We start from the raw sequence: 25,482 nt of genomic DNA, 5'->3' as shown, positions 1-25,482 counted from the left end.
AAGACCCAAAAGACCTGTAGTCTTGCACACAGTAATAAAACCAACTTGGCTGTTGAAAAAACAAATCTGCAGGATTCAGAGAAATTGTTTTAATTGCTCTTCTTATACTACTGTAGTCCCTTCTCAATTATTTTTCAGATGGGGCCAGCAGGTACACTGACGATGGAGAGATTTGTAGCAGTATTCCACCCATTTTCTCCGGAATGCACATGCTCTTTTGTTTCGCAAGGAAAACCCAATGAAGGCAAGTACATACTAAGTTTGAATTAGAGTTAAGCATAGAATGACAAGGTCCTGTTGAAAACATTGTGTTACTCTGGGTTTATACAAGGAATCTTCAAATCCTGCGGGGAAAGTGCAACAACTGTTGTTGCTTCTACCTACTCCAGGACTGAGCTTGATGTTGAAGTTGTACTATGCTGTAAGACACCCACCCTACAGAGAAGTATTAAGTCCAAGAAGTATTTATTCCAACATTCACAAGATCTTAATAATAGGTCTTTCTATCTTCTGCCCCCTTTAAGGCAAGCACTGAAAAGGGAGATGAAATACTTGGTAGATATCAGAACAATAACAGGCTTAAACTTGGTGAATTCAGCAATCAATTCTGTCCTCCTCTGTGTGGACCTGCCATAAGCTGGGTGTTTGTATCCATCATGTGACTGGTCTTCAAACCCTTACAAATACAAAGAATGTCAGACTCCCAAAATGCACTCACTGCTGTAGTAAAATGTCTCTAATCAGGGCAAGATGATACATTTTGAGAGACTGATTAGAGCTGTAGCGGGCAGGTTTTCCATGTCCCATGTTAGCTGCATTCTTATTTTTGCAAAGTTTTATTTGCAAGACCTCATGCTGTTATGTTTTGTGTTTGTTTATTCTTTTTCCCAATAAGGAAGCTCAGTAAGTCACTACTTTTCATCTTCCTGCCAAAAAAAAAAGGGGTGGGTGAGATGGAATCAAATAGTTCTCTTAAAAACTTCACGTGAAGAGTCTCAGTCATACTGGAGAATAGCAGACCTGAAAATATTTCACTCCTTTCTAAGGAATTACCTTGACTTACTTACCTGTACGAAAAGCTTAATTTTGATTTTTCATATGTGTTCTATATCAGAGATCCATCTTGGCTCACTAACATTTAGGACTGTCCTAGCATTGCAAAACCCTTCCTGCTAGAGATCAAACATCCACTATAGGCCAGGTTTTATTATCATTGTCTTAACTGTGAAGGGTAGAATGTTTACAAGCAGCCTATGTTTGTAACAAAATAGAGGAAGCAAGAGAGACTTTGTTCCAGCCAAACAGGCCATTTAAGAAACAAATCTGTAATTTACTAGTTTTGCATGGGCTAGAGCATGAGAAATTAAAATAAACAAATCCTCTTAAAATCCCCTTCACAAAGCCGCTGAGTCCAGACTCTGTACAGACAGACCATCTTTAGGAGGGTTCAGAAGCAATGTACTCTGCCCAGTCACTGTAATTAGAGGTAGTGCTAAAGGTGACCTGTAAAAGATTGATATCATCCTTTTTTGCTTCTTTATGCTATTTGTAGCATGGGAAACTCAGTGGTTAGGGGAAGAATTGAATATGAAGTTGAGTGCTATTCCTGTTTCTGACACTAATTTATATGACAGAGGCAAGTCTCTTGAATGTGCTTCAGATTTTTTAGTGGTAAGGAGGAGGTTGGTCTGGCCCCCCCTCTGGAGTGTGCTTTGCAAACTGCAAGTGGAAAGAGCTACATGGAAGGCTAAAATGTGTATGGGCATGGTAGGGGGAAGGAACATTGCTTGTTTATCTAAAAACATTAAATATTTGATACTCCCTTGATTGAAAGTTTCTTGAAAAATAGGAAAATAGGAATAAAAGATTTCTTACTGTTTTTTTTCAAAGAACAGATCTTGGCTCTATTACCCACAGCATTTTTTCCTGGTTTGTCATGTACTGAACTAAGCAAACTACTGATTAAAAGGCTTGTTTTGTGTCCATAGGCTTGTTCTGTCTTCACCTCTGCACAGTTCTGTTTCTTGGTGTGTGTGTGTCTTTTTTTCTTTTTAAACATTCTTCAGCCCTTCCTGGAGCCTGTCAATTAAAAAAACAAGGTGGGTGGGGGAGGCTGCATTGCTGCCTGAGAAGAAAATAAATCAACCTTCTAGAAGAGAGAAGCAGCTCTTAAATCTTCTTTATACGTTCTAAAGAAGCAAAAGAGGAAACATTTCTTCTTTACAGGTTGCCTTTAAGATCCCTGACCCTAGGCTGTACACTGTATACTGGGCATTTCTTGAATCTTCACGTTTTCTGTCTACTCTGAGAGATGGAGATTCTTTCTACACACCAGCTGCAGCGAGTTTTTGGGAGGACTGAGGACATTATGTTACCAGGAAATGAATCTCATCTCCTGGGTGATGGAAGTTGGTGAGAACTGTGATGTTCAGCCCTGAGGCAAGGATCGTGGGATATGATGCATTTAAGCCATCTTTTCTTTACTAGGTCATCAACCAGCTGTGGCATGAGAAAATCATTGTGGTTGTGTGGGGTTTTTTTCTTTTTAAACTGGAATAGAAATGCTGGTGTCAACAGCCTGCCCAAAGCTGGGCATGGGAAAGGCCTACAATCAGGTTGCAGCTCCAATGGCTACTAACCTCCTCTCATCCTGTAGCACAGATGAATAGCATATGGTTCCAGTGAGAAAGCAGGTTGGTTTAGCCAGTGAAAGCAAAATTTAAGAAATCAAACAGTACATAAAAAATAAAGGAGGCAGAGTTTGTTGGAAATGATATCTTGGAAATCAGTGCATCAGCACTGGTTAGATTGCCTCAGCACCCATGAACCAATGCAGGGAAATCACTGCACAGATATGTACAATCCTGCTCTCAAAAGAGCCAATTTCTTCTTAGAATTGACATCTTTCTACTGCCTGTAGCTCATGCACCTTCCAGCCTGACAGTTCATAGAATCCCTGATTTCAGCAATGAGCTTTCACTTCTGTACAGCAAAGAAATATGTCCCTAGTGCAACTGCTTCTACTCATGTGCGTCTCAGAATTGGGAGGAAAGCAGTTTCAAAATCAACTTGCCACATTCCTCCCTTCTTCCCCCTCCGCTTAAAATTGTATTTTTCACCCTCTGCAAGTCTCTATGGCTTGTGCGCCATATGATGTGGTTAAGAAACTGCAGAAGGAATTAACTGTCCACTGCACAGAAAGTTAAAAAACATAACGGAAAGGTGTAAAAAGAAATTAAAAAGGAAAGCAGCAACCTCCCATGCTGGCCCAATTGCTTTTGTGGGCTCCAGACATAAACTTGCGGCAGTAGAAAACCAGTTTGCTGTTCTCTGAGTCCTCATCTCTCTCCTTTGTAGTCAGACCTGGAATGATGATGCGAGCTGCTTACCGGGAGCTGTCCCTACTGCTCACCGATGCCGTGCTCCCATGCTACCCTGGCCTGCTCCTCCTTCCCACCACTTACTGGTTGGGACACTTTACGATGCAATGGGCGGTGTTTGTCATCATCTTCAATTATTATCCCCTCCTCGTTCTCCATGTTTGGCAGCCGGGAGTGGTAAGGTTTGGGGGGTAGCGCAGGGGGGTCCATGGTGTCCTGAGGAATGACTCCAGATGGAGCAGAGTGGCTTCGGCATGGCTGGGATTTCAGCGACTCTAGGACATCAGGCTCAGAGAGACTGTACCTGACAGGGAGGTAGGGTGTCTCTAGATCTTCGTCAGTGTTCCAGGCCTGGCTGGGGACGGAATCCATGGTGTCTGTGCGAGGAGGTGGTTCAGATGAATGTCCAAAATTGCTCTCGCTTAAGGAAGAGACACCACTGCTGGCACTGCCTGATAAAGTGGAATTACTTCCATCTAGACCAGACTGTGGGCTGGTGGGTGATGCAGGGATAGGATGAAGAGGGGACTGTTCAGAGAAAAACAAAACCAGGTTAAAATTGACAAAGGAGGCAATGCTGCATCTCGCTCTACATTTCAGCTTTTGACAGTGATGTTAACAATGGTGCAGTGCCATTTGTGTTCAAAATGTCAGTGGTTACTGGTTTATATGTGCCCCCCCGACTTGTGTGGAAGTACCTCTTGTGGGCAGACAAGTGCACTTAATACCACCAGAGCTGTTAAACAAACAGCAGCTGAGGTGATAATCAGGGTACCTGAAATCACAGCATACGGTGTGAAGAAGGGAAAGTGGAAAGGCCTACAATTCTATAGAATTCAACTCTGGAATAGGTGATGAGCTTTCCATGGATTTTTTCATGTGTAAGTTACTAGCATGTTAAAAATAGTGTTCCTGTATTCAAAAGTTGCTTTGTGAGAGTGGAGGGGGGGGCCTTCAGGAGCCTATTATTTTCCTTCTACGTGCCTCTCTGCTCTCTTCCCACTTCCTTGTTACCTTGCGCAGTGTTCGTGCAGGCAGTGCCGGAGGAGCATCACTGAGCTGGTGATGGAAGGCATCAAAGTGCAGGGAGTAGTGTCCTGGAATGAGACAAGGATCAGAAACAGGCTTGTGCTACCTCACTGCAGTGAAAGAGCTGAGGTTTTAGACTCTGAAATGTCAGGTAACAGCTCCAAATGCTGATAACTCCACTCTAATCACGGCTTCTTTGCTGACAGATAACCCTGGAGTGCATCTGTCACATCACAAAATGCTAACGAGAAGTGAAGTGCAGTGATAGATTTCCACCCACCCCTGTTATCAAGGATCTCATGGCAAGGCAACAGGCTCATAAACAATGAACGTTTGAAGTTGCATTTAATAGCTTTGTAACCTTAAATTACTGCTGGAGATGGTCACTGGCAAGAAGCCAGGCCAAGCTTCAACACTCACGCAACCTAATTCTAGTCGCAAAATACACTCAGGTCCATATTAGTATAAGGACTGTAAAAAGAATTTGAGGATTTTGGAAAAAAATAAATGGAAAACTTTGTCCAGTGCTAACCTAGCAGACCAGGAAAGACTTTGAGTTTTTGCTTCTGATTGTTTTTACAGGGGGAAAAAAAAGGCTAAGGTCAGCCTTCAGGTGGTCTAGATTTTTCTGTGCATGACTGCTGGCATTACGCAGCAGGCCTGCTGGGCATTTCCTTACCATGGGACAGGCTTCGGGGAGGTACTGGTGGGGCCAAGATGCTCCCAGCGTGGGCAGACAGGAATGGCAGGGCCTCTCGGGTTCCGCTGTCTAGGCTCCAGCTACTGGGTGCTGCTGGCATAGCTGAAGGATTGAAACACATTTAACTTGGGTAACGTAACAGGGAGTTTGTGAGGCCAGAAGGACTGGCTTGCTGGGTGCTCTTTAGCAGTAAAGAGACAGATTCTAAGGACTTGGTGAATGGTAGGATTGAAGTTGTAAAAAGACATCGTCTAGTCTACAGAATGTTAAGTTTATAGGTTGCTTTGTTAAGGAAGCGAGAGTTAGGTGGTTGCGGTGTTAGTCTGCCCATCTCCCTCCACGACCCCCTTGTCTCTAACAAATTTGAAGAGCAGCAGAATTCTGCTAGGTCTTTTTTTTTCGCCAACCAGTAAGTAAAAATGAAATCTCACTGATGGAATGGCAGCTAGATCTCAGTAGTGAGCTCTTCTGCTTGGTGGTGAATGATGACAGAACAGAAAGGCACTTGTGGCAGAACCCTCATGAAACACGGGAAGGGTTGTTGCCTGCACCACAGTGGCTAAGTGAAGACTGAATAAAGGACAGGAGGGAAATTACACCTCGATCTGTCACCAAGGAAATTACAACTTTAAAGCCCCATTTTACCAAGCTATAGAGTTGATAAAAGATCTTTATGACAAAAATATTTCAAGGCAGCAGTTTGGACTCCTTATATTATCAATTCACCTGAAGAGATCCAAGTTTTTGTTGATCAGGAAGGCTACAGAGTATGATCTTCGTGACTTTGGTTTCTCATAGAAATAAAAGCTACTTCTTTTTAACACGAACATTTCTCAAGATCTTGAGAATTCTGTCAACCTTAAACATTATTAAAATGCACATTCCTTTCTTCCAAACACACTGCATTGATTCAGTCTAAGAAGACAGACATGCAATAAGTGTATGTTTTTTTAAAAACAAATAAGCAATTTCTTCAGATTAGAAAAGGAAAGAGAAAACAATGTAATTCAGTGAGCCTACCAAAGAAAACTGAGGTTAAAATAGCTTTTTCCACCTTTGGGTTGGAAAATGGAAGCCTGGAGAAATAAACATGGAGTCTGACTTCTAAAGAGGATTTCTCCTTAATTGAAGTGCCTGCAGCCATTTTTGGTGTGTTTCTTTTCTAAAATGACTTTGGATTTTTTTTTTCTCCTTAGTTCATGAGTTAGCATGAACACAGGCTCCGCAAGACCTAATATTCCCTAAAGTAAAAAAGATCACAAAGCGACAGCTTTGTAGGATGGAACAAACCCCATAAAATATAAAACCAAATGTTTTTAGAGACACTCTCAAACTGAGGAAGGCATACAAAGAAGATACTAAGAATTTTGACAGAGAACAGGTTGAAATCAAGGGCTCCATCTCAACACAAAAAATGTAACTTCAGATGCATTTTCTGAGCACCCCTGTACATACACCAGAGCTCTCTAATTTGCACTACTGCAGCTGGTATCAGAAGGCTAAAACAGAGGGATGAGATGTATAACAATGCCAGCCAGGCCAGTCTCTCCAACAATATACCACCATCAAGTGAAAAGACAGAACAAAACCTGATTTGCTTGGCCTATAAAATGACTGGTGTTTTCTTTTTTTAAACACTGAGATGCAGCAGAAGAATGTCAAGAAGAGAACATGGTACCCCAGTGCCTAATCCATTTTTAGTTTCTCAGTGTTCCCTCATTCAAGGCCGTATGAGTATTTAGGAATGCTGGAAATCATCCTGAGGTCAGAAGATTTTGGAGAATGGCTGCTGCCTCTTAAAACCAGTGTTTGATCCAAAACACTTCAGGGATGAACCCACCCAGGGAGCTCCTAGTGCTCTGTCCTAGCCCATCACTCTCCAGAACAGCGTGAAGTGGCTCAGTGACCAAGTTTAATTAGCAGGGAAGCTGCATTTTAACGCTGCTGCTCTGGGCGACGAATGTCACTTTGCTGTCCACGAGAATTACTGAGCAGGGCTTCTGACATGGCAAGGAAGGGGGCGGGAAAATTCACAGGCCATGACTTAACAGAAATCATGGCAGATGGCATCCTGACTTACGAAGAGTAATGAGGGTCCAAGGGCTGCAAAAAAACACCTCTTAACTGCATTTATGGTACCAACCTGGTTGAAGAGCTGGGGTTCCCATCACACCATCCCATAAGAACAATTATTGAACATCATCTGTGGCTTGCATGGCTTTCCTGGGCCTCTGGAGGGGATTCTCTTTAATCTCCAGCTCTTTGCATTGTATACTACAATCTTGCATAATATCGCCCACAGATACAAATTCAAGTATTTTTCCTAGACAGGTAATAAATTTATGTACCTTCCTCTTCCAGATCTTTCTCCTGTCCAGTATAAAGATCTCACCACCTCTGTCCTATGTTCAGTTCAAACTAACACAGCTAAGATGGAGCTCTTAATCCCTCACCCCCTAGTCTTAAGTATCTGTTGTCATCATTCATTATTGTCAGCAAGTCATCATTCTGCCATTTATTCAGAACTGTAGGTTGGCTTTTGGTTTCAATCTGGACCGCTCTGTAAGGCTGTCACGTTGTTAAAGTAGTGGATTCTGATTTATTAGACATTCTAAAAAGATACAATTCAGTTCAGGCACAGCTACTGCAACAAAAAATCCTGATAAAAGTCAATGGAGTGCATTATGCAGGTCAGACTAGAGAATTGCGATGGTCTTTCCTGGCCTCAAAAATCTTTTAAGATACCGTTTTCCCTGGCCATATACGTGGCTGCTGCAGGCTTAGGCAGCCTTGTCGCAGATTTTGACTCAGGAATTTTGCCCACTTCTGCTTTTTCAGAATGCTGCCTTTCAAATAATTTGTTGAGCCCATCGCTTTGTCCATGGCACCCCTTCTGCCAGCGCCTCCTTTTCTGCTACACCAAACTTCTTCTCTCTCTTTTTTTTCCTTTCCTGCAGGGTCTCTGCCTGTTTCTTCAAAGCAGTGAGTTAAAAAAACTACACATTGCTAATGCTAAACTTAAATAGAGAGGGATTACAAGAAATGTTAATATTTTGAAAAATAAATGCATATTTTTAAAAAGCAGTATATCTCATTTAAAAATACGGTCCAAATCTTGCACTCTTCTGTTAGATAACTTCTCGTTTGCCACTTTGGAAGTTTTGTTGATAAAGGCTGCAGGTTTTGTTTCAATGACAAAATGTTAAATTCAAACAACGTTCTTAAATAAAGAGGCTTGTGCAACTCCACCCTTCTGTGAATGATCTGAAATGACTATAGGTTGGCAGAAAGCCCAGTTAATTAAACTGTTAATTAAAACAATGTGAGAGAATGCACACTGCCAGGAAGTGTAGAAGCCCATTCGTTACTTGCTGTAGGCATGACCAGAGTAATAATATTTTAGAAAGCATGCATGCCAACTAGGAAAAAAGAGTTACCTTTATCAGCCACAGACAGGTTGGGATCACTGCAAGGTTTGCATGGTCCAATCATTTGCTGGATGAAGGCGCGTTGGAAATTTGGAGGCTAAGGCAGAAGAAAGCACAGAAAAGTTAAAAGAGGTTACAGCTGGCACAGAACCCTGGCGCTTTCAGTTCTCTTTTTTCTTAAGCAACAAAAGTGTTTTAACTAAAAAAATCATGGGAAGCTGTGTTTACATTAGCGAGTGTGGCAGTGCAACACCAGTGGATCTCTAGAGTCTAACAGTGCTGAGGACCCACAGTTGATGTTGCTTGTGTTCCCTCGAGGGGTTATTTCCAACTAGTTCTAGTCTGGTCCTGTGCCCATGATCAGCTTGAATGCATCACATGCCCTTCTGGAGCTTTACCTTTGCTTTGGTTTCATTTGGAAGAACGGAGTTTGCACACTCTGAGACAGTCCTCTGAGGTGAACTGAAGTGAGATAAGTGGGCATGATCAGCAGATTCTCTCCAAAGTGCTTGCCAGGGCCAGATTAAAATGCTTACGTGCAGGCACACCCTGAATTTTTTTATTTGTCCATAGAAAGTAGTAGATATGGGCACAGATTGTTTGGAGACCCTGTATCAGTATATTATTTCAGCCTCTCATGGTTTTTGATACTTCTGGAAATCACTGTAAAGCTATTTAGAATCAACTTTGGGGCTTGAATGCAGGATGGCCATAGTTCTAGAAAAATAGGTAAATATAGTATGACTGCGTGCACTGGACCAACGCTCATAGGATAAAGTTGGGAAGTAAGAAGACTCCATTTTCACAGCGCCTATCTCCAATTTTAACAGTCATTACAGTTTGTATCACTTGACTACCAAACAGGATGAATATGTAAAGTTCTGTGTTGCCTCTGAAAATGATCCTAAGTAAGTTGTCATGCTTTCCAGAAGTTAAGAGGGAAGTTTTAAAGTGGTCAAAACCAGTAAAAATAAAGTCACGGTTTCAAGTGGTTGAACTGCCATAAGAGAAATCAGATCTGCTACCTGTCCGTTTTCCATGATAGCTGCGGGATACATGGCACTGCTAGGTCGGTCCCGATGGGCTGGCAGCAACATCATCATCTCCCGAGAGTGGCGGTACTTATCTGGTAGAGAGGGAGAGCCTGTAAACAAGTGAGAATAATCACGTACACGTGACAAACAACAGCCATGTCTCCGCATGCCCAGGGATCTAGGCCTCCTGTGCAGTTTGGTCAGACAGATGATTGTACAGGACTCAAGAAAACATGGTGCCGAGCCCACTAAGCAGCTAGGAGTTGGTGTGGTGCATAGCACAAAGATGAAATAAGAACTAGTTTGTTATATACAATTAAGGACATACCATGTGAGGTGTGTAAGATATGTGCATCCCTAGCTGGATGTTGCAAAGTGCTTCCTCTTAAAATAAACAAAAAAGTGGGCATCTGTGTGGAACTGGCTGCAGCCGTGCTCTACAGTGCCTACGGCTCCCTTGCCCCATAAAGCAGTGTAGAGTTATGCTATAAAATTGTGCATTTTAGGACTGAATGTGGAAGAAAGGGGTAAAAGCTTGAGATACATCATTCAGTGAAAGCAGGGAGCTACAGGAAGCTACTTCATTCCTCAGTTCTGGTAGAGATAGTCTGCAGTGTTACCATTTAGTTGGTGACACCTTGGTTAGCTTCGTCTTTGTTAAAGCAAAAAAAAAAAACCACCAACAAAAGAACTGCCTATAAATGTGAGTGGCACTTTGCTTATAATGCCACTGGGTAATGGATGATTACCACTGAGCATGCTAGTATACTGAGTCACTTTATCACAACAGGACATTTACCAATGCTTAGAGTTACATAGTAGAAATGCGCTTGACTTAACTATTAGTTATTTGTGTAGTTGTCATTTAAGATGTTGAGGTATTTCATGTAAACAGCTTCCTGGTGCATGGAATTACTTGGGACTCATCCTTCAAGATGAGTGCCACATAATGTGCCTCTGATACGGAACAGCTGACAATGTATTTGCCAGAAGCATGATTCCCATTAGTGACTTCCGAAAGTCTGATACTACTGATAGATGCATCCCTTGGGATACAAAATATTAGGCAGGAATTGATGTTCTGAAGCTGCTGGAGTGAGCTTTAATGTGCACTGATTATTTCATTGCGTCACAAACACGCACTTAACAGATGGCAGCACACAGCGCATATCACAGAGCCATGCCGGCTTTTGGGAAATACATGCCCCCTTTTGCAAACTTTCCACAACCACACACGTTACCTGGACAGCACTCCAATGTATGAGCAAAGGCACTGGTGCTGGTTAATGCAGCTTTTACCCCAGCAAAAGCAAACATGCAGTTTTGGGGACTGATATTCAGTACACAGTGGAAGGAACAATGTGTCCAGCAGAATGCAGGATAAGGTCCTACAATGGCAACGATTCCATCAGGGGTAGCAGATCCCAGATTAATCTACACCCCCACCCTGACATGAACAGCCTGCAGTATCTGCATTTCTCCCCAGACATGAAACAGAAACATAGTTAGACAGCATTATTTGCTCTTAGATACAACATCAGCTTGGAAAACAGTGTTAACGCTTTATGCTGAGTCTCTTTTACTCACACATCACAGATAGTCCTGTTTCTGCATGACAAATGCAAGGATACTGGAACTTTTAGGTGTGCCCAAAACTACATCACAGCACAACCCACACTGTAAACTTTTCCCTTTTATTATCTTGTCATCCTTGTTCTTTTATTTCCAAGATGCAAGCCACCTGTTTGTGCCATCAGTTTATACAGGTTTATTCTTTTTAGCTTTGTAGCTTGGTACACTTGATGTGTGCAGCGCTGTACATACAGTTAATGAGAAAGGAAAACCTATGCTGAAGCCAGAGGTAGTTTTTCTTTTTTTAATTGTGAAAGTGTTAATTAGTTTTAAGGAACGAAACCGAAAATTAATGTAGTTAAATTCCAAACCCATTCTTTTCTCCTGATTCATCATTTTCATTACTGTTATGAAAACAGTTTGCTCCTGCGCCAAATCATATTTTTTTTTTTTCTTTAAGAGACAAGTTTTTAACGTATGTAAATGGGTTCTTGCAAAGTGCTGAAAAGACACCGGGACTCATTTTCTACACCTGAAAAAGGGGGGGGGGCTGTGTCCAGGAGGCAGTAAGGATGCCTTAAGAGGTGAGTCATCAAGTGTCAAATAGGAGTTGCTTTTAGAGTGCATCTGAGGAGTCCCAAACATATTTTAAATGAAGTTACTGAAAAAAAGACGAACCCACGCCTAGTTCTTTCCAGGCCTTTTTGCATTACAATTTCTACTTAACTAACATATTATAACTTAATAATCCTTTAACTCCAGTAAGGTTAGAGCAATGCCTCATGAGTCACTCAAATGAAGCCAAAACAAACTGAATTTCTTATTGATCCTCCATACAACAAGTGTTGCTTTCTTGGTAGGGAAGAAAGCTATACAAGGGTTGAGTCAGGTGTGAACTGAAAGACACATCCTTGTGAAACTCAAAACCAGAGTAACTAGTGATGTCTTTGTCTTTAGAACAGAATTAGAAAATTCTTACTGTATTCTGATGACAATTCCACTTAAAACTTTCGCTCTAACTTGTGTATATTATAACTAGTATAAGGCTTTAATCTGCTGTTCAGTGATGTGATCAAATCATTAATCTACTGTCTTGATGACTATCCTTCAAATGAAATTATTTTCTTTGGACAAGCCAAATAATTTGCTTGTGTTGCTGTTTTAAACATTAATAAAAGGGTAATTTTTTGGAAGTGGAGAATTAGAAGTAAGATTTAAATTCCTGCGGGATTCTTTATACAAATGGCCATGGCTTCCTTTGGTTACAAACAGAATTAGTCTATATTATAAAGATAGCTGTCTCCTCAGAACAGTGCTAGTAGCTGAGCTCCAGAAAGGACTCTGCAGTTAAACAGAGAAGGTGGTATAAGTATCTGGATAACGCAATAGTGGTTTTTTGGTTCTACATGATTGTTTGAATCAATGAGAGAAGCATTTAAGTATCTGACAGAAACCTAGAAATCCTTGGTAACTATGCTCTGGTTAAATCCATGGTTGACAAAGATGCTAAGTTGATAAATTTAGGTGGCCCATATGAAATTAATTGTTGGCCTTTGCATACTTCCCATCTGAGAAGTGGTTAACTGTAGCATTGTGACTATTGTAGCTTTGTTGGCAGTCTCAGCAGAAAGGCCACGGTTTGGATGGGTCATGGTGATTGAACTTTCCTCTCACCTCTAGAGGTGGTCCCTCCAGGACAGAGATGAGGCACATTGGTGGGGGCAGCGTGAGGAAGCTTGCACGGCTGCCGCCCATGCTGTATCTGTTCTGTGGATAAATAGAGGGCTTCAGCCTCCAGTGTTGTCAATCCAGCACCTTTCACCAGCACTAAATTAAAAAGAATATAAATAAATAAAAAAAAAAAAGAAAAAAAAAAGGATAGAGGTGCATTGGCAGAGCTGCACATGTGATGTTTGTGAAGTACCTTGCTCCAGCCAATGATACTGGTCTCTCATTTTCACAAGCATCAGTTACCCAATTAAAAAACAAATCAGAAGGAAAAATCACCAAAGAGAAAAACAAAGCTATATTAACACAGTGGAACTTGAGTGTAAGGGCTTTTTCTTGTTACGAACAACTCCATTCCAAACAGCAGTGTCTTAATAACCAGAATAGTGACTTGCACACTGTGAAACACAAACAGCATCTGGGACTTTACTGGGAGTGAAATCCCACAGTCAGCGGGTAATGCCTGAATGCTGTGCTCACCTATCTTAAAAGTGAACAAAACTTGCAGAGACAAAATGTTGTATCATAGGCTATTAAAACACACTAATAAGAATTAAAAGTAAAATAGATATATATATTGGAGAATTTTTCAAAATCATTACTTCTCTTACTGTTTCCTCATTTGCGGTCATTGACACTGTCTATTTCTCATCTCTGGGAGGTGCTGTTGGCTCATCCATCAGCACCATACCCCTTGCAGCAGTCATCACTTTGGTTTCTAAGCAACAGCAAAGAATCCAGTGAAGAGGGAAACTGATGATACTGTGAAGCCATTGAGCTCAGGAGGACTGGCACAGCCTGTCACTGTGAGCACTGGGTTTTTTAAAGTGGAAAACAGCCTGAAATGCTCTGAGCACCAAAACGCCTCAGATGCCTCAAACATTTAAACCTCACAGGCCAGCTGAGGCGCATCCATTTAAGGATGTGTCCCTGACAGGGCAGCCCTGTACTCAGTTCCACCTTCCCTTTCTGTTATGACACTTTCATCTGGTTACTTGACTATTTGAATTGTCATTATTTTCCTTCCAGCCCTTGGTAGTTAGTGAAGCTATTTGCCTTTAGTTGAAGATGTCCACTTCTCACCTTTCTACTCCATCTTATCCTTCAATTAAAACACTTTGATGCATCTCTTTCATAACAACAGCCAGTCAATTAAGATTTTACTGCAAAACAGAGCAAAAAAGCCCCAAGCTGGCCCAAGAGAAAGGGCCCTTCTCTGTATTCTTTGTCCATAAGGAGACGTACAGTTCCCCTGTATGGGAAAAAAGGGTGAGATTTAAATATCAGCTTCTATCTATGACTATGGTCCTGGACACCTTCTTCAGGAACCTGTGAAAAGAGGTATAGAAATTTGTGAACCTGCAACTGAGAATCCAAAATGAGAGGAAAAAAAAACCCAAACAACTTGAATAGAAGTTACCGAAGTCAGGAGGTTGCATGGGTGGTTTAGGAAGAAAATGATTAGCAATATCAAGACCAGCTACTGTAACAGCAAAGGCAATATGGGTACCCCTAGAGTCTGTTTTTATATTTTTCCTTTCTTCAAGAATTTCCCAGCAGGGAAGCCCTTCTTTGACTTCAGTACTTAGAATTCATATCTTTAAACGTTCACGGTATGCATATGCTTTTGTATAAACACATTTCTGCTAAACTGCCTCAAGTTCTTTTTTGTGCCATAATTTCATGAAATGTGTAAAATGAATTATTTGTCTTTGTCTTCATGATCTCTCTCTTGTAAGTTCTATACCAAAGACTTTTTGTCCTCCTCTAGATTGCCTGCCACGATTTTGTGGCGGAACAATGGAAATAATTATGAAATTTAACTGCCTGAAACCAGCATGTATCAGAGATACATTCCAAATACTGCTGAAGAAAAATTAAGACATCTATTCATTATTTAAGAAACGATTTTTTGAAGAGGCATTCACAGCTCCAGAAGAGACACAGTGGTACATCTCAGTGTGGGTTGTCTTTCACCAGTATGTCAACAAGACTGCCAAGTTTAGGAGATGCCTGCACGTCCAGTTAACCCTTCGTTTGGGTCCATCCATTCTTACCTCGAGCACTGGAAGGGGCAGAGTTAATCATCTGGGATGGTGCCGAGTGAGTAGAGCTCAGGCTGGAGGTGGAAGGGCTAGCCTGGGACGAGGATAAAACAGAGACGTTGGTGACTGAGCCTTGGTACCGGGAGTTAGGGTAAACAAGCTGCAGGAGGCAGAGACATCGTCAAGAGAGAACTGAGCAGATCAATGCATTACATATTTACCTGTCTCAGATCACCCAGCGTAGCCTCCGTCTATAAAACAGCTTCAGTGCAGGCCACTGTTAGTCTGCACGCGGGGCTGTGGGACTCACTTCACCCTCCCACAAACCAAGAGCAATACTGACTGCTTATGTTGAACTGGTCAGATAAATAACATGCTGACTAAAATTTCACTTTCTGAAAGCAACATGATCATCTTGGACCACAGTATCAACTCTTACTGTACAAATACAGAAGATTACTTGCCAAAGTAAACCTGGCTGAATTACTCTCTCATCTTTCTTGAATAATGTTAGATTCTACCTGTTAAGTTCTTTGAGAAAAATATCACAGGAGAGATCCAAGTGTGTGTATGGGTAAAGCGTACTCTTCCTAAGCATGACTGTCGGTGCTGTTTGTAACACCCGCTGTACCTGCATGTGGTACATGTCCTCAGCAGTCTCCCCCACAGAGCTGTCTGTTAGGATAACCAGGTTTCCTGTTTCGCTGGAGGTGTGGGACGACAGAGAGGACGATGAGTGTCGGACTGAACCAAGCAAGTTCAGTGGGCTGCAATAAAAACAGACAGAACCAGGGCATCATCATTTTTTGAACCTGTGTTTTAATTTCTGAAGCCTGACTTCTTCCAGGCTAGTAAGTACCTGCAGTTACGTACTGCTTCAGGTCACCTCTAGATGTCAAACACTTTTGAAAACTCAGGCCAAATAAGCTTAAATAAATCCATAATGTGAGTAAACACAAAGTAAGTGACAATATGGTTACATGTGAGAGAAAGCATGTAGGATGTCGAATTTCAGAATCCAAAGCCATGTTAACATCATTTCATGACGCTGGGTGCATATCTGTTTTGTTTATAACAGAGCGTTCTGAAAACACTCTCCTTTTTAATGCTGAAGTATGATGAGTGGGAGCAGCTTAAAAAACATTCCAAAGGAAGCCAAGCATGAGGCACACAGGTCAAAATACAGTTTTCCTTATTGCACCTCATGGGCCTCAGCATTACAGTTGAAGGCAACTTTGTGGCTGACAGTAAATTAATGCAGCTGGTGTGCAGGCTGCACCCTGATCTCACTCATGACATCAATTCTTCCTTTGTCACTCTGAATTGCATACACAAATATATATTTTGTACACTAGAGACTCTCCATAGCTTGCACTAAGAACTAAAAAAAGCTTTACAAAGTGAGGATTTTTGAGGAAAAATAATTTATCACCCAGACACCAATTGTCAAATGCCAAGTCAGTAAAGTAGTGTAAGAGCTGTGCAATTCTAATCCTAAAAAGAATGTCACCATCGGGGATTCATGTAGTCAAGACCAAGTTTCCACAGCTTTTCATGCCTGCTTTACTAACAGCTGAGCTATGTGGACCCACCAAGGGAAATAAACACAGAAGAACAATTAAAATTTCATCATTTCAGTGAGATTCCTATCACTGTTTTTTATACTGGCATGGATATGTACATTTTCAAATAATCAATTTTGGCGGGATACAAAAGCACTGTTTTACCCTGAAAATCCCAACTTTTATCCTCAATCATTATCTCGGGTTTTATAGACAGATATTCAGTTTGAATAATCATCCACATTTTCAGATGTTTTCCTGAGGACTGAGCCATTTTTTGGTATTCTGATCAAAACAACCTGGCAGCCTTTCTTATACTTGGGTTCTGATCTGATCAGAATGCTAAAAAATGATGTGAACATTTTTTGATCCTTAAAACTAGGTGCATACCGAGTTGGGTTCTAAAACAAGCAATACAATTTTCCTTTTATGGTAGGTAAGGACCAATTTATTTGCCATTTCCGTAACAGAAGTAGAAGTTGGAACCTCCAAAGTCAGACTGAATTTGGAGGGTGGAGTGACAGTGTGTTTCTGCCTCTACAGTAAGTAAACTGACAGAGCAACACCTGGAGGTGTTTAGCATTTGCTGCAAATTGGATTTCTCAGCCTTCTCATTCCAATCCTCAAACTTTAATAATTAGCACTGAATGAATACAAAAGGCACTTCTGCCAAAACTCATCCTGCTCCTCCTGCAGTACTGTTAACCACTTCTTAGATCTTTGAATCTTAATGCAACCGTGTGCAGAGGTCCTAGATACTTCAGCAGGAAAAAAACGTGGTACCTGTGTCGATGCACCAGCTTTATGCTCTCTGGGCTCATTGGTCCATGCGAAACCAGAACATTGCTGCGAGGGGTGCTATTGCCAGAACAGGCTGGACTCAGCTTGTCCAAACCAGGTAACTCCTGCAAAGGGAACATATTTGAGCTAAGCTGGTCATGGAGAATTACACATTTTCTTCTCAGGAAAATCCTGATCTGTTTCCATGTTCTCTTCAGTTATTCCGCATTTCCACAGGATAAAGAGCATCAGTGCTTTCAACCCTATTTTCTGGTTGTTTCCAAGGCCACTTTCTAACCCCTATTCACAGTGTGGCTTAAATTACAGCCACCTACATGTTTCAAAAAAGGAATGCAAACTCAAAAATACAGATCTTATCCAAACTCTCAAGAAAGGCAGAGAACTCAAACTCGCAACTGCAACCTGCACAGATGTCATCTGCTTTGAAAAAGAAAGGCCATATTTTAAAATTCTGGTGCTGTTGTTTCTGGCCATCCTTGCATAGTGTGTTCACTCCTAAGAATGAAGGAAAAAGCCTTTAAGGTAGAAGCTACCTTAAAAAATACATAGTAAAGTGCTAACACAAGTATTTCAAATAATTCTTTTACATTACAGAAAGATATCCTTTAGTTGGGTTGTGATAACGTCCAAGGTAGTGTCTAGGTATCCGTAAAGATTTCACTATACAAGGAGGAGGAGAATGCACTGCAAATTTCTGAGACCCCCTCTGGCAAAGATGTCTCAAGTATAGTTGTCATGGAGCACTGATGTACAGCAGAGCACACCCAGACAGAAAGGAATCATTCCTAGAGGATGATATTTGTACTACTGCTAAATAACACATGGTGTGAACTATGCTCTGGAGGCAGTTCTGTTGGCTGTCTAGGAGCTACAGACCCACAACAGTGCATACCGTGATGACCAGAGTTGGATGTCTAAAGTAACCGACAAGAATTTTTGTTGCTTTCTATATAAAGCCACTTCTGGAGGGCCTAATCCACGGCATGCTACTCCAAATTATAGCAGTTCTTTTGCAGAGCTCAACATCAAACACTTTCTGCTCATCTTTCTTCCTCCGTTTTACATAATTTTCTGCTATATAAGACAGCAACTGAAAATTAAACTTTACATTTGTTTTGTGGAACAAATAAATATTAAAGATTCTCATTTAATTATAGGCTAAGTTAAGAGACTTACTAGGACTTTCTTCTTGCACAAAAATAAAGAATTCTTTTGACAATTTGGCAATCTAGTAGGTTCAATCAGTGCTGTATCAGCCCAGCTCTTTTGTGAACTTTACTGCAACTGATAAAATTTTAATCATAACTCTAAATGATTCAAAATGGGAAAAATGACTATCAGCTTACATGGTACAGACTGGATCGCATCATCTGGAACTGGTCTATCAGTTTCTTATGCAGGGGACGCATTTCTGGGTGTACAAATTTCTCATGGACTGCCAGACCCACTCCTAGGACATGTACCTGTTAAAAAGAAAACATAAGATCACAAAAACAAATAAATTGCATCTAAGAGATAGACTAGAAGCCTGTCCCACACTTCTGTTAGTATGCAAGGAAGTGATTTAAAATATGCCACTGTTGATTTACAAGAATGCTGATAATTAAGCAAGTCTAGGGACCTGGCAAGTTCATATTACTTCAACAAGTACTTTAAGTGTGAGACAAGTACATTTATGTCATGTTGGATTACTTTTGTAACTGTAAAAAATTACCAGATTGATTCTCTCTCCAGAGTGAACAGCCTTACGTCCTCACACACATAATTCATCGTGACAAAATTCCATCCACCCGGTGTCAGAGAAGGGGTCAGAGTTGCCAACAGAGATTTCTAAAAGGAGTTTCTGATAATTGAGCTGAACCGTGGTAGTGCGGCATGCATAGTCACTCTTTCTGTTGCTCATTTTTTATATTTAAAGGTCACTTCTTCAAAGGTCAGACATAATATTAGTGATTGAATGAGATTATATAAGCTCTCAGATGAAAGAAAATAGTAATGATAGCAGGCTCAAGATGTATATAATTCCCTACATGACCCAAAGTCTGTACAAACAATAACTAATTAATCTTCAGCCATCCTCTTGAGGATTGAAGGGAGATAAGCATTATCTTTATTTCACAGATGGGAAATATGAAATGCAGTTAAGTGATTTGTTGAAGAAACAGGCCTAGTAGCTCCATTCAGACTTGGACACATTGTTTAATGGGTTATATCTTGCCAAACTTTCATTTAAGAGCGATAGGAGCTTCTGATTTCACTCCCATCAAAGCATCCAGCTAGCTTTATCTACCAAGATATTTCATGAAGACACTAATGAAAAATACAACTGCAGATAATATAAATAGGCATTAAGTTTTCCCATGTAGCTCTGCCAGTTTAATCTTGTCTGACCTGGCCTGTCTGACTATCATTATTTGAATTTTACTGGGAAAACATAATTCAAAATGACAAAAATGAATGGCAGGATTGAAATCTGGCAGGATTGAAATCTGGCAGGATGTCTACTGGATTATAAATGGAGACTACAAAATTAATGTACTTTTAGCTAGGCTTCACTTCATGTCCCATAAAGTAAACGGCTTGTTCATAAACTCCTTGGCCACTTCCCCCTTTATTTGTTTAAATGTACTTTAGATCTCCTGTACTGTAATTCTTTGTTTCTGAATGAATCAGTTGGATCTGGTATGTTTTGACTGACTGCTGATGAATCCAGACACTGTAGCAATGTTGTTTTGCATCTGAGAAACAGTACCTGTTCCTGCATGAGTTCCTTGAGCTGCGTGATCTTCTCTGCATCTCCAGGGTGCTTTGTGATATAATCTTTATCAAAAAAGGCCTGTAGGAAAGAAAAGGAAAAAAAGCCTTCTGCTTACTGGGAGGTATTTCATCATAACTTGGTGTCAAAGGAGGAGAGGAAAAGGTCTAAAAATCTTAGGCAAACTACATACATAAGTTAATAGCAGCAGCAGCTCAATTTTATGGCTTTTAGCACTCTGGGATCCAGGTAAAGCTACAGTACGGTTTTAGCAACCTTGGTGATTCTGTTGAATCATGAATCTCATCAAGTTTCCCCATGTAGTAGTGATGAGCAATACCACTAAGCCATGTACCATCTAGTTATTTCAATTTTATACAGTTTCCTTCATATAACTGCCATAAGTTAAAGAAATTAAGTGAGTAATGTGGTCTAATGTAAAGAATGAAGTGCGTTCTCCTCACGGCTCTGTAGGAAACACGTCCCACACCTCTGGGCCATCTTCCAGTATTTCATCCTAGACTTAACCATTTGCAAAGCAGAGTTTAAGTAACAGCTTGCCAAAGATTATAGTGGATAACATACTGCATTTAAGATCATTTCAGGGTTGCAGTGAGTCTGACCTTAGGCTACAAAGATAATGGGTGAGTAGCACCAATCAGCAGCTTTTCCTGATTACAGGCGCAATCTGTCTCGATTACTATGAGTGCCACTGCCTCTATTTCAAAATGGATTTATAATAAAAGCAGTATAAAAAAAATCTGCTTCACTCTTTTACCTGCCAAGACAGGACTTCCAGGTAAGCAAAGTTTCATTCTTGAGAGCCCCAATGCCAACTGCACCTACTGCAATGCAATAGCCAAGCTCCACCTTTGGATCATCCTGTTGACACGTGGCTATGCAAGCACTGATTCAGAATAACCAAGCAGGGTTTTAAACACATTTTTAGATAATGTGCGTGAAAAGTTCTTATCTTAATTAAGTCATACCCTCTTTTAAACAGAAATGCAAATAAAATTGAAAAAAAGATGACACTAAATTCAGAAGCAGAGCTTGGCTTACCTCCTGGTACCGTGCAATTCCCCCATTAACAGCTGCATCGATCACTCCATTCAGACACATGCTGAGAAGATTAATGTTACCATGCATTTGTTTATGCTGGTACTGGCTTATCAGTGTTCTCAGCTCCTGGTTTTTGTTCTCAACCACTTGAATGGCATTTTCCAAAGGACTTACTTCAACCTCAAAGGCAAAAAAATATACTTTAATTCCATAGACACTTCACTGAGATTTATTATCTTCTTTGCAATGAAATTATACTCTAGGATTGTTCAGTTATCTCTTAGTTATTACAGCTTTATTCAAAATGAGCTACGTTAACAAACTTTGCTGGTGGCAGTGCTGTATTTCACGTCACTGCGTTGCGATAACTTATTTCTGTATACTGAAGACATGGTAACAATGCAATTATTCCATCTTTTTGGCACTATCTCTATTATGCTGTCATGTTCCCTCCCTGCTTACATTCAACAATTATTTAGACTAAGTGGTGGAAAAAGGACATACTTAAGCAATGGTAAACTTCATCATTTTAAACTGCAAGACTTCAGCCAAAGGAGTTTTCAGTTCCCTATCCCATGTCCTCAGTAACTCATCATTTCAAACCCCAATTACAGGAACTATGGATGTTACCAGTTCTCTTCTCTCCACTTCAAACCAACGAGAGATCCCAGGCAAACTGTGAGTCAAGGTCAGAGTGGTACGTTCAATCCACAAGCTCTGCAAAGAGTAAGTGAGGATGTGAGGTGCACAGCAAATCACAGTCACATCATCTGTTCTCCTACTACAGGTGCTAAGGGGGTGAAGGTCAGAAAATATTAACTTACTTGGCATAATATCATACTGAAAGTCACTTGAACAACATAACCAGAAGTCAGTATACTCTAGAGCAACATGTTCAAAATTTCTAACAGCCAAACAACAAAAACCCATTCTTGCTTCAAAATGCATTTCTCTTGGCACTAAAATAACTCACTTTTAAACTGGACAATGCTTTAATCAGGTCAGGTATATAACCACTGGACTCAACAGCTATTTGTTTCAAATCAGGATTACTTGAAAGGCTATATCAGCATAAAATAACAAGACAGTATTTGCCTTGAAGAGATTTAAACACTGCTTATTTGCTACTTCTACCTTAAATTCATTCTCTTTGTCCTTTGGGCCCTTGTGGAAGGGCCTGTCATAGCGGAATTTCCGGATGTTGTTGACTCGGTAAAAGCTCTTTATGCGATCAGGGACACGGTCCATTTGCAGCACATCTATATTGTCTGGGATGGGAGTCACTGCATAGATCTGTAAATCTGCAAATTATGCAGTCAAAGAAAGCCACAGGACATCAACCAGGAAAGCTAGCTCTGCTGTGGAAATAAACAGGATGGTGAATTCAGAAAGTTGCACTTCTCTTTGGATTCCAACGCTCTCCTTTTGCAAGTGAAACAACAGAAGGGTAGATTAGAGCTACTGGGAGAGTCTTCAGAGTTACAGCACTGCACAGCCAGATTAACTAAAGAGGAAAATACCTGATGATGCAGACAGTATGTAGTAACACAGTCAAAATATCCAGTTCCTGTTAGTTTTAATTAGAACTAGGTGCCTTGATTGTGTAGGCACTTTAGTGCATGTCAATGTGTTAAGTACCTAAATATCTAATATTTACCTTTGATAAATTTCACCTTAGATACCTCAGCTTTGTCTACAAACCAAAGTTTCCCTGATTTCATCAATTTACAGTCCAGTTTAATTAAACTGGATTAACCTCAGTATTACAGACAAGATCTCCGCAAGCATAAACAAACCAACACCCCTCTTTCTATGAAACTATCAGTGTCACGTAGCAAAGAAGAGTGAAAAGCATGTGCTATGCAAGACAAATAGGAAACACGAGACAATTTCAGGAGATTTTACTTGCTGACAATGTCTCTTTATGGTTCAAGTCCTGCACAATATCCTTGCTGTTGTCACACAAGCCAAACAGCAGTGTTCTCGACTAAAATCTCCCAAAGTCTCTGCAGACCCACTGAATGTTACGTGGTTCAGTCTGTAAGTGTACACAGCATTGTATCGGTTGCATCAAATCACAGCACAGATTACCAATGAGAAGAATGAGATTCAAATCCTTAGGTATGAAAGAGTTCATCAGTTTAAAAGAAAGGGAGACTGCAAAAAAATAATACTACTGATGTGAAAAATAAACACAATGGAAAAATAACAGTTTGCAATTAATATCTGTTCCCAACAAAATGCTTTTCAAGAGAAGGTATCAGGAGTGCTTTTAATAACACAAAATGTGCATTATGGCAATGCTCTTGGTAAAGGTTAAAACACGGATGTGACCAAGCAGATGTGAGCAAGCCCAGCTCTTTACCTTACACATCAAATATGACCTGCATTTCTCCATGAATAAAAAGGGACAGTTCTCTCCAACAGTACATAGCACAGTGAAGCAGTTAATGTCTGCTGTAGGCAGGTGTATGGTTTTGTCCTTATCCAGCTCTACGTGAGACACTCAGGAACTGAGGTGTCCAAGTTGATGATCTTTTTGTTACCTTCCTGCTCTGTGCTCTACCACAGTTCTAATGACAGTTTGCCCTTTCACTGAAGGATACACTGGGCATCACACTGCAATATAGAGTCATCCGGGTGGTTGGGATGCTGCATCGCAATGGCTTGTGGGAACTCGCTCAGCATCCTCTGCTGGAAGGCTTCCAGTCTCTCATAGTCATGGCCCCGACACACATATTCTTTGTTCTGCAAGAAGGACAAGAACACATTAGTCTCCTTAAAAGTAAGTTAAATTCTATCAGCTTTTATCTTGCTTCAAATTCTACTACTTCAAAACCAAAGATAAATGAAAAAGTCAATATGCTAATATGAGAGTAAAATGTGCATTTAATACAGCTGATCTATTTTATCCCTTCTTTTTTCTGTACAATGAATTTCATCAAGTGATGAACAAGTAGACTATTCCACTGATCTCTCAGCAGAAAGATGCCTCTGATCCATACACACATAGCATTCAGTTCTATTTTAATTTCTTATTTGTTTTTTAGACAACTTAAAGGGACTGTTTTTTAACTAGACTGGACTGAAACATACTAACCAAAACTTGAGGCTAAGTCACCAGCTCAGCTGTCCTACACGGGGAAAGGGGAAAGCTGCTGTCAAATACAGTTTATACCAACTGAGGATTTCATAGAACAGACGGAGACATACGTGTTTATCAGTTATCCTCAGAGAGAAGTTGTAACAAACTGTTCAGAAAAATCATTGTTTAATCGTTGTGTTGTTGTTGCCGTACAAATCCACCTCTGATCATGCTGAACAATACACCCTCAGGAACTCCCCTGTCTGTAGTGGAGTAATATGGAAAAGCCTTACCAAGAATTCTCAGTGGCCACTTAGCAAATTTCCCTTCAGCCCTAAAAGCACTTTCCTCTCGATGAACAAAATTTCATTTCTGCCAGTAATGGAAAGCTTGCATTTAGATATGCCTCTTGAGGCATTAAACCACTTGTGCAGAGCTCTTGAATGCTTTGTGAGCCATCTCAAACTTTGATCGGCAAGACACAGGATTCTAAAGCCCTCAGTGTCATTAAGATTGTATTCCAGTGTCTCAACTCTATTACCACAAAACACAATTTTGCTTGGTGTTCATGTGTCCTAATGCAAGGTCAGTCAAAGCAGGCAAATGATCTAATTCTGGTAGTTTTAACTCTCATGCACATTAAAAATGAATAGAAGTATAGGCAAATTTTTCACCTTCATGGAACAAAGAAAGAATCCCAGCAAACAAGAACAGTTCCCTCCTTCTATTTCTTGCATTTAGAAGCTGCAGTATATGTGACGATGTTTTGTGAACTGCTCTGGAAAAAGGTTCTGTCCAAGCAGTTCTTGATCTTGTAGCACAATCAAAGAGAAAGTGACAAAAAACCTGATCATAAAACATGACCAAGGAGTGCAGTTCTCTTTGGCTTTGCATTTCAACTGTATGGAACGGATCTCCTGTTCCAGCTGTGACATATGTCACTTTGTACACATCAGTCACAGCAACCAATGAACTGGGAGAAAAACTGCATGATGAGTCTCGACAGTTCAGTCTGTAATGCCCAAACTTTGCAGCTATTATTAAATTTGGAGTGAGTCCATGTTTGAAGGTGAATCTATTCATGACACTTACTGCATTCTCTATTTTAGCTTTTGACTGCAGCAAACCAGAAAACTGTAGGCCTATAAATAAAGTTATGGTGGTTCTAAAAATAATGCCCTGAAAACACCTCAAAGCTAAATTTAATAGGCTTTTCAGACAGATGCCAACAGAGGATCTCAGAACGTGGCTTGTCAGGCCTCACTTGAAGTTCTGCTAGGTGGAAGACATGGACAGTTTTA

General features: G+C 40.6%; 1 protein-coding gene across 1 annotated transcript in view; it reads right to left on the bottom strand.

Moving 5' to 3' along the window:
• Nucleotides 1-3,401: 3,401 nt before the first annotated feature.
• The window catches only part of DOCK3 (dedicator of cytokinesis 3), a gene marked incomplete at both ends in the record, with an annotated part of 193,529 nt that continues 171,448 nt past the window's right edge, over nucleotides 3,402-25,482 (bottom strand). Inside the window, 15 exon segments of the mRNA XM_080350585.1 lie at nucleotides 3,402-3,908; nucleotides 4,395-4,477; nucleotides 5,089-5,211; nucleotides 8,547-8,634; nucleotides 9,563-9,681; nucleotides 12,818-12,970; nucleotides 14,929-15,010; nucleotides 15,548-15,683; nucleotides 17,262-17,383; nucleotides 18,626-18,742; nucleotides 20,032-20,115; nucleotides 21,097-21,276; nucleotides 21,727-21,813; nucleotides 22,231-22,397; nucleotides 23,703-23,844. Coding sequence (XP_080206711.1) covers nucleotides 3,402-3,908; nucleotides 4,395-4,477; nucleotides 5,089-5,211; nucleotides 8,547-8,634; nucleotides 9,563-9,681; nucleotides 12,818-12,970; nucleotides 14,929-15,010; nucleotides 15,548-15,683; nucleotides 17,262-17,383; nucleotides 18,626-18,742; nucleotides 20,032-20,115; nucleotides 21,097-21,276; nucleotides 21,727-21,813; nucleotides 22,231-22,397; nucleotides 23,703-23,844 — 2,190 coding nt within the window.

The sequence above is a fragment of the Nesoenas mayeri genome, assembly GCF_963082525.1.
Source record: "Nesoenas mayeri genome assembly, chromosome: 10".
Taxonomy (NCBI): Eukaryota; Metazoa; Chordata; class Aves; order Columbiformes; family Columbidae; genus Nesoenas; species Nesoenas mayeri.
The sequence above is the reverse complement of the archived record's forward strand: the minus strand, read 5'-3'. Positions and strand labels throughout refer to the sequence as shown.